The sequence below is a fragment of the Corvus moneduloides genome, chromosome 4, assembly GCF_009650955.1.
Source record: "Corvus moneduloides isolate bCorMon1 chromosome 4, bCorMon1.pri, whole genome shotgun sequence".
NCBI lineage: Eukaryota > Metazoa > Chordata > Aves > Passeriformes > Corvidae > Corvus > Corvus moneduloides.
The window spans coordinates 19,385,030-19,395,187 of record NC_045479.1 but is presented as its reverse complement, the minus strand read 5'-3'; the positions used below and the strand labels follow the sequence as shown (position 1 = coordinate 19,395,187).

General features: G+C 35.5%; 1 protein-coding gene across 1 annotated transcript in view; it reads left to right on the top strand.

Moving 5' to 3' along the window:
- The first annotated feature begins 1,146 nt into the window (after positions 1 to 1,146).
- The window catches only part of IGF1 (insulin like growth factor 1), a 54,757-nt gene continuing 45,745 nt past the window's right edge, over positions 1,147 to 10,158 (top strand). The window contains exons 1-2 of the mRNA XM_032106607.1: positions 1,147 to 1,450; positions 5,709 to 5,865. Coding sequence (XP_031962498.1) covers positions 1,388 to 1,450; positions 5,709 to 5,865 — 220 coding nt within the window. The 5' untranslated portion in view covers positions 1,147 to 1,387. The remainder of the gene's footprint in view (positions 1,451 to 5,708; positions 5,866 to 10,158) is intronic.

Sequence of the window (10,158 nt, the reverse complement as noted above, 5' to 3'; positions counted from 1 at the left end):
TGTTTGTGATATGTGTTTGGTCTCTGGAGCTGCACTCTTGTTTAGTCCTCCACTTTTGAATGCCATCTTCCAAACCCAAAGGGTAACAAGTATAAACTGTATCTATAAAACAATATTACAACTTTATTCTCAATAGCTAAGTATTGAAATGCAAGCATACATTATAAATAGAAAAACAGCTGGCTTGGAGCACATTGCAAGCCACTAACACAGTTGAGGGATTTGAATGACATCATAACCCGTGAGAGCATGTTGCTGGCCAGCTGGTGTTATTTATAATATACTCATAATTGAGGAAAAATAAAAAGGCAGAAGTTAGGTATTGCAGAACTAATAAGTTGAATTCTCTCTTTCCCAGTGTCATTTAAATTGCTATCAAGAGAAATTTTAAGATTACTACTAAAAAAGGGGGGGGGGAGAGGGGGTAATCACTTTATAATTACAGCAGCAGATTTAAGATAAACGTCATGGAAGCCCCCCCAAACTGGGCTACTGGTGTTACTGTATTCATAGTACTGTAAGTTCTAGGAAATTACATGATTTCTCCTGTGTGGTTGTTGAAAGATCACAAAGCTATTTTGCCCTATTTACAAGCAGTTCTCAACAATTCTGGGGTTTTTAGCAAATTACAAACTGCTATTTTAGGGTTAATCGCACAGAGAGTTGGAGGTTTTAATTGTTACTCAGCATATAGGCGTGCCAAGTTTAATAACGTAAAGACACATTAAGAGAAAAGTAGATAACTGCCTGCCTGCCTTTCTGTACTATATAAATAAAATACCTATGTTTCTATGCATAAATAAAATCTGCATGTACAAAGGTATGCACATGTACAAATATTGCCCATATGTAAGTTTTTATATATTTGAAATGCAGACGCACACACATAAATACAAATGCACACATAGCTACCTGAAAGTTAACCAGAATACATTTTCTTATTTTTCATGGCAGCACAAGCTCTTTTTGTCTGCTAACCCCGCAGTCACTAATTCACATTCTTTTAAAGGGAAAAAAATATGCTTCTGTGCTCTAGTTTTAAAATGCAAAGGTATGATGTTATTTGTCACCATGCCCAAAAAAGTCCTTACTCGGTAACTTTGCCAGAAGAGGGAGAGAGAGAGAGGCAAATGCTCCCCCAGCTGTTTCCTGTCTACAGTGTCTGTGTAATGTAGATAAATGTGAGGATTTTCTCTAAATCCCTCTTCTGTTTGCTAAATCTCACTGTCACTGCTAAAATCAGAGCAGATAGAGCCTGCGCAATGGAATAAAGTCCTCAATATTGAAATGTGACATTGCTCTCAACATCTCACATCTCTCTGGATTTCTTTTTTCTCATCATTACTGCTAACAAATTCATTTCCAGACTTTGCACTTTTAAGAAGCAATGGAAAAAATCAACAGTCTTTCAACACAATTAGTTAAGTGCTGCTTGTGTGATTTCTTGAAGGTAAACCTTTATTACTATTTCAAATAATTTTTTAGTTTTATTTTGCTGTGTATTGTCTGCTTCTGGCTTGAAGAGTATTGTGCACTTTTTAATAACATTATTTTAGAACTGAGAATTATTTATAAATTGCTGAACATGCAATTTTATGTGATCTGGAAAATGGCTGTATGTAATAGTTGCAATTACATAGATAACTGTAAGGGTAAACTATTGCAAATACATGTCTTAAATTTCACTTCTATTCAGAGAACTTTGTAATATTTCAGTTATGTCATTATTAAAAGGTCCAATTACATCATTGTCTATATTGTTAATGAATGCTTCTGAAAACAAGAACTTTTAGCTATTTTCTGCAGGTGCAGGGTTTTATAGGAAAAAAGGTAATATTCACATGTTAAGTTTCTGCAGTTTTATTATACACAATTATAGAGAAAATGTTCATGCTTTCTCAAGGAAACTTTTAAGGGATGTTGTCACTGCAGCAATTTTCTGGCAGCATCGTAGCATTTACTTGGTTTTTGCTTTCATAAATTAAAAGTAAATGAGAAGTTCAGTTTGTTTTCTACATTAGAAACCAGCTGCGACTCTTGCTGACCTTGCATATTTGTACAGCTTAAGCAATTGTACATAAAGAAAATGGAAATTCCCTTACATGTTCATCTCCAAGTTTTCCCTTCTAGGGAGGGCTGTTTCAGGAAAGTTTGAATGTGAAGTTTGATGTTATGACCCTATAATTTCTGCACTGTAATATAAACTGTCTTAAGGTAAATTTGACTTCAGTAGGTACATTGACCTCTGTTTCTGTCAATTGGCTCCAGTCCAACTTTCCATTATCTGCAAATTTATATCCTTCAAGAACTTCTTTTCTTTAATATTTTGCAAGGACATTTATGTCATTGAAAGAATTATCCTATTTTAATTGTTTAGGGCCTAATTATTTTTTTTAGAGGGTCTTACACTTAAAACACACTTATCTCATTCCTTAATGACCTAATTACAGGTCTGTAATTGCAAGGGATGAAATCATTCCCTTAATGTATAAATGGGCATCCTTTCCAATATACTTGAAAGATGAAGGTTTGTTTTTTTAAAGTATTGAGCAAGGCACTAAGAGACATAAAAGTAATGTGCTAGTTCCTCAGCTGTACATCCTGCCAAGCTTCCTTGGAATCAATGGAACATATTGATTTAGGTTAGCATGTAGCCCAGATTCTTTACTCAAAGTTAACAGTATTTAAACCTTGATCTGCTCTAGAGTATATATGCTTTATTTATATAATAATTACTAGTGAATACTGATATTTCATAATAATTACACATTTCTACTATGGCTTGATAACCAGGCCCAACCCCTCTGGAATAAAATGTAATTTTGAATATACAGCTCTTGATTTCTTGCTGTAGCATATACTCTCCAAAAAAATGTTGCCCCCTTCAAGATACTTATAATTATTGCAGATGTTCTTACATGTTACAAAAATGACCAAGCATCTGAAGAATTCTTATGCACAACTTGTGTCAAGTGATAGTTTGTTAAATGAAGGGGACTTACATAGAAGAATTAAGAAGTAAATGAGATGCAGTGTGTTCATATATAACATTCTTTTGTGGTGCTACTCTTCTGGACTACTAAAAGAGGAATGTAGCAAAAGCTGGCTAGTTTACTAAAAAAAGAGGAAATTCCAGCTGTGAAAATATGGTCAGTCATTCTATGCAACTAAAAGAAGTGCTTAACCAGGCTCATCTTGAACCTGTATTCAATTTCCTAATGAAATTAGATGCTTCGATAAACCCCACCCACATGCCAATGCGTTTTCTTTTAAGCTCTCAACTTTCCAGTCAAATTGAGGATAATGTAAGTACTCTGTTTGATTGTACAGAACCTGAAGCAATATTGGATTACAACTCTGTATTTTCTTAAGAATATTCCCCTCAGATATAATGGGGTACTTTGATTTTATCACAAGCATATTGAATCAATTAATGTTGTGTTTAATTAAAATGATGAAGTAAAGTTAAAGTTTTAAACTATGTTTTGGAATTTACTTTTATGAAACGGTACTTAATTTATCAAGTAATTGATTGAACCCTAGAACCATGTGAGCCTGTTTTCTTTTCTGCAAAGTTTTTACTTGTTTGAAAGTTCTTGTCTGTTGTTAAATTTGGAGATAAAGTTAGAAATTCTCTGTGGTTTATACTGTGTAGCCTTTTTTGGCTTCCACTAAAGGAAAAACAGTAGATAATCTGTTTTGTCGTAGTTCAGTGCTGATATTTATCTGAAAATGCAAGCCAGCTGAGAAGTCTTGAAAAATAAAAAATTGTTAAATGTCTAAAATTTATGTTTATTTCTGGACCAAATGTTATACGAGAACAAATTGTTAAATACATAATGTTCTTGTATTTGTAATGTCTTTCAGCTTTCTGAGGCAGTGTGCTAAACAGCTTTCTGCTTTACCTCCTCAGAACTGGGAACCATCTTAAACTGCAGGTGCATTACATTTATCTTATAAATTCAAAAATATGGCAAAGGAAAAAAGAAACTGTTGTTAAGATAGGGAATCATTACAGGAAGTAGCTCCTCATGTTATCATCATTCATTCATAATCTGATCTTTTTCCATCTGCCATTAAAGTCATGTCCACGCGTTCAATCTTGTTGGGTTTTGCATGGCAAAGTTGGTTAAAGACACTTGTGAATGGGAAAATAATTATTCTTTCTTTCTTGATGATATATCATGGGATTTAAAATTATTCATTATTTTCACAGTGGAAATAAGGGGCTCATCCAGCAAGGCACTAAGATCTCTTGCCAAGAAAATAAGAATTCTTAAAAATTATTGACTAAAAAAGGCTCAATATCCCACTGGATCAGATCCCAATTGATCAGAAAATAAATAATTTCATTTTTTTTCAAAAGTTCAGTGAAGAAATATTAAAGATTAAATGGTCCCTGAAATAAACTTTAGGGAAGATTAATTATTTTACTCCAATTACTTTGCACTAGACTGCTAACACACAGCAGTTTTAAGCCAAGTTTAACTGTATGTGGAAGACAGATTTGTAACTTCTTATCTGACTGCAATGCTAATGTTAACCTTGAAAGAGAATGGAATGAAAGTAAATGCAGATTTACACCTTACAAAACTATCCTTTTTGGCAAGTGATCTAAATAAGTTCAGAAAATGCATTAAGCACATCACTCAGTGTCCTGCTACTGTACATACATAGCTTTTCCTAGTATTAAAAGAAAAAGGTATCTTCTTTACATGTTGGGTAAGAAAGTAGGTGGATGTAAAGTGATAGAAAAGAAGTGGATAAATGGATTGGTGCAATTTTACACCCATTGAGAACTGGCCTTTCTTCAATCATAAGTACAAGAAAAAGATAGTTTGTAACCAAATGTAAATGAGAGAAGAATTATCACCTCTGTGTATGGCCACAGCTGCCTAAGAGCGTATAATGAAGATCAGTGAAGTATAGCTTCTTGCAGCAAGTAAAACTTCAAATCTTTAATGGTCCCACTCATGCTACTGTTAATTTCTCAAATGTTTCCAAATGTTTGTCTGCTAGTAACAGGGGACTGTAAGAGTCACTGAATGTGATCCTCTGCTACAGCTGCTACAGAAGATCCCACATCAACTTTTGTAACTTTGGCAAATTGAACCTTGCAACATTTTTGGGTTGTCCTGGTATTTTCCTTTTTAAAGCAGTTGGAGAACTGTGGAGTACTAATTATGAGCTCTTTTCCTATTGGACCAAATTTCCTCCCAGCAAGTTTAGAGCTGTTTATTCTTGTGACAATGTTGGCTTTAGTTTAAATAGCTCTTCTCCATCATATGCCACTCCCATTTCCCACAGTACATTTGCAGGCACCTGGCATATTCCCTCTTAGCTTATCTGGTCTGAGAAAAACCAATTCAAGGTTGTGTTCCTTATTCCTATTATTCCAGGTTTCCCTTTGTCTGTCTATTCCACTCTTCCACATCCCCCTTTTGCAAAAGCAAATACAAGCCATAGTTACTACAGGGTTCCCTAACTAGATGTGATTGTGACTATTCACCAGAATAAATTATCAGTTTGCAAAATGCATGGACTAGAATGTGTAGGCAGTTGCAAAATCATGGTGAGACATTTCCTGATACCATGTTATTTGTCCAAGAAATCACAGTACATATTCATTTTCATTCACAAGGGTTCAGGAGCCATTTTCTTTAAGACTCTTTGGGGAAATTCTGACACTGCTTTTGCTTCCTTGGCAGGTGAAGATGCACACTGTGTCCTACATCCATTTCTTCTACCTTGGCCTGTGTTTGCTTACCTTAACCAGTTCTGTTGCTGCTGGCCCGGAAACACTCTGTGGTGCTGAGCTGGTTGATGCTCTTCAGTTCGTGTGTGGAGACAGAGGCTTTTACTTCAGTAAGTCATCCCTTTCTTTCATTTAACTGCTAAAAGCTTTCATGTAATCCATTGGAGTCTGCAACTGCTCTAAAGGAGCTTAGCTATAATCTTCGAGGCTGCCAACTAGGACTGGTATCCTGTACCTGGAAGATGCTCAAGCCTTCAGTCGCCATGAAGCCTCAGTAAAGAATAAAGTTGTGCCTGTGTTCAACCTCTCTGAGTTTCTGAAAAATTTTCGTTCTCAGGCTTGTTATTGTTTTTCACCACTTTCCAGCTGCTGCTATTCCACCTGCTTTATTACTGCTTTCCACTGACCTGTCACTGAAATTAAATTAATGAAAGCACACACTAAACCCAAGCCATTCATGAGGCAGAACTACATGTACCTGTTATGTCAGACTACTAGTAAACACTTTAAGTACACACTGTGTCATATTAAAAACACACTAAGCTTCAACATCTGGTTTGAAAAAAAAGAAGAGCTGGAAGGCAGCAAGCAGAAAGTTACCATATCCAAGTATCCACATGCTTCATCAGTTAAATACAGGTGGAGGAAAATTCATGCATGGTGAGATAATAAAGACTAACACCAGTACAGGCAGCAGATAAAATTAACTCTGCAATAGTGAGGATCAAGAAATACTCAGCTTTTAAGTAATAGAAATCTATTTCTGATTTCCAGCTATTTGCTATTTAAACAACAAAGTTAATGAAACTTTTAGCTAGGAATATATTCATTCTGAATACATTCATTATTATAATTTTTCAAAACATGATAGAATTTGTGCTCTCATAGCCTCTGAAGCTAGCATTTACTTTTACTAACAATATGTGTTTCTCTGATATTCTCAATATTCCTTTGTGGCTGAAGAGTCTTCTCTTCTAAGCTAGCATTTTTGGTTTTCTGATCATACCCACCCTATTCCTATTTATTTCTATTCATGAAGTCATTGCTTTCAATATTTTCTCCTTGCTTGCAATAAAAACAGAAATTCAGATTCTTGCACTTCTAAATTACAGAAAATCCTAATTTCCTCAGTGTATAAATTGTAGAGGTTTTCACTATCTTCTTGGCACGTTCTGTTAAAGTTCACTTTTGAAACCTTAGTTTCATATATGTAAAGTAATCCACTATTCAGAGAAGAACCCTTCTTTTCTGTATTAAACACCTCAGCTATTGTTGATAAGCACTTACTCCAGGGTGCTGTTTAGCTTAGTATTCTGGTGCTAAACACAATACTAAAACTACTGGAATCTCTCATACAGGTATTTACATTTTTCTACCAGCTCATCAGGTGTTCATTTGTACACCAAAGTCTGTTGCATTTATTAGCAGTGGAGTTAGGGGCTATTTGAGTTTCCTACAAATATTTTATTGCTGGAGTGAATTGAAAGACTATCATCTCCCCCTCCTGTTTCTGCACCAGAGAAAGATGAGACAATACATCCTTAGAACAGCAGAGCAATTTTTTTTTACTGTGTATGTATCTCAGGTGTTTCTCTCCCAGCAAAATGTTTGCTGCTAGTTCAGAGACCTCTCGTGCTTGCTTTCCACGAGAGTAGCGGTTAGTGCCGAGCAGTCAGACCTACTGTGATGTGTACTTTGTGATCCTCAAGGTAAGAGGTCATGTGAAATGCTAATCATTAGCAATAACTCTCTTTGGTTTCAATCTCAGTTATTCTAAGGTTACACAATCTGTTTTAAATCTCTACCCTAAGATAGGTCATCCTTAATTTAAAATACCAGGATGGGCTTCCAACATTTCAAGGAGATCATTACATTTTACCTTTGCAATCTTGACTTTTATCTGCTGTCAGTTTTAGACTTTCTCTCTAGTCTTTGTTGTTTTCTGACATTCTGAGTTTTCACTTGAAATAATGTAACGACACCATAAATGTCGACCTTGTTTTATATGGAAAAGGTTTTATTCATGAATGACCGCCCTGTTTTAGGGAAGTCTTGCACAGTTGTAATCAATAGACTACAGTTGCATCATTCAATAGGAATTTTATGAAGCTGATATATCTGTGGCCCCTTGGATGCTAAGTAATGCCTGTACTCTACCTGACTACCTCTTATTTGTGAGGAAGAAATTTAATCCGTTTTAACCTTCTCCCTCTTATTTGCTCGAGTTCAATCTAAAACACAAAATCAGGGAAAAGTAAGCCCAGTAACACTGGGAAAACAAATTGAGATCCCCATATCCAACATAGTACAGAATGTAGCATACTATTAGAAATTAAAAATGTTGCTCGATTTCTTGGGACTTTTTAAGAATGCCACATCATTTGCAGAGGTAAAAAACCCAGTGAAATTTTTCTTTTGTTGTAAAGAGTATGTCAATAAAAGTAGTATTTTAAGCCTTCTATTCTCATACTATGGTTCCTTTAAATAAAGTATAATCAATGGTAGTGTTTGCCTTTAACTTGCACAGGAAATAGCTGTGAATTTTTTTTTTTTTTCTTCCATCATTCTGTATTTCACTAGGGACTCCAAATATAAAGAATACCTTTTGGCTGAGGTGGAATTCCTGGTTCAGAGTCAAGGTCAAAGCTTCTGACTATTCCTTGGGAGTTGTGGGTGGAAGTGAAGATAGAAATAATTGTGTTACTTTCTGTTGAAACTCTGTGCTTCCCAACCACAAGGCTATATCTATGGCTAGGACTGGAAGACAAAAATCTCCTTTATATAGTCTACTCTGCCCAGCTTTCTAGCTATAAAAGGAAACTCTTTACAGCTTCTGAGGAGATGCCCCAGCTGCTTATTACCACACACAAAGTATTGACTTCAAGAGGAAGTCAAATGTGGTTTCTACCACTCTCTTTTGTCTTAAGATAGACTGAAAAGGAGCATTTTTCTAAGTTTTTTAGGGGAAAACACAGCACAAATCCCCAAACTGAGCATCTATGTTTCTCCTTGGTCACATTTAACTCCAACCAGCACTGGCTACTCCTCAGACAGCTTTTTGTCTCCCGTGATTTACCGGAGAAAAGCAGATTGTTGTGACCTTTTTTGTAGGGACACCCTCTAGGAGAACTTCTACCCCTCATGTGTGCTAGGTTTTATTAGGAGAAGGTGACAGAGAACCTGGCCACAGCTACACAAGCGCCTACACTTAAACACAGCTTTTCTTAATATTTCTTCACTCTCAAAACAAAGTGGGATGGCTTCAACATTCACTCGAGCTTTAATGTCTAGAGAGGTCTACCATGGTACACTTATTACCAAACAATGCTGAGAGCAGAGAACATTGGAAAAACTGAAAGGGGAAATTACAGAAAACTTACAGAAGTGATAGCCAAAGAGGGGGGAAATTTTCCTTGAAATAGTCTAGTCTTATCACAGGAATTTATTTTGTAGATTAGTAAAAAAAAAAAGATCATTTTTCATAAATTTTTACTTTGCTGGAAAATCATTCATTCTTGCTCATGCTGTTTTCTGAGGACTACTACTACCATGAGAAAGGAAAGATCAGGTAGCTTGTTCTAAGGAGAAAATGCTGTATTCTTTTTTATCTAGTTTCTTCTCCTTTGAAAAGATGCCTTTTCCTTTTACAATAAATACATAGCAGTCTGGATAACAATACATGAGTGTCAATAAAGAAACAGATTTCTTATTTCCTTAGACATTTTCAGTCTTCTAATTTCTAAAGCCAAAGTTAGATGGCAATACTTATTTGAAATCATGGCAATCAACTTCATGAATTAAAACTCCAACTTTTTTCCTGATATAAACACTGCTTTAGTCTCATGTGAATCTTCTGAACCATCACATGCATAAAAAAGAAAGAGCTGAATTTAGGTACCTGAGACACTGGAGTTCCTCTGATATTTTTCAGAGAATGGAGAATGATCTAGCACATGCTTCCATGTGTAAAGCAGTGAATCCCATAAAAGATGGGCTTTTCTGATATCCAGCTTAATGTTCCCTGTGTCAACTGCTTTGTGGAGAGTTACTGCAGATTTTTACTACATTTTTTTGTCCACTAAGACAATCAAAATTATGTGTTGTTCTTGGGAAAATCCCCAGCTGTGCACAATGTAAGACTATTAGTTTATAATCATCAGAAAATCAGGATAAGCCCCTGAACATAATTCTGGGTAATGAGAGCTGTCATGAGATCTCATTGCTTTGTCGAACTAAGGTATATGTGGAGGAATTGCTGCCTTAGAAAAGAGGAAACAAGCAGCATAGCAATAGGCAATTACGTTTTGCTTCTTCCATTTCCCCCTAGTTAAGAGCTTCTTGTTTACTTCAGGAAGTCTGCTTTTAAGATGTTATTAAAGTTTCTAGGCCTGTCAAACCTATCA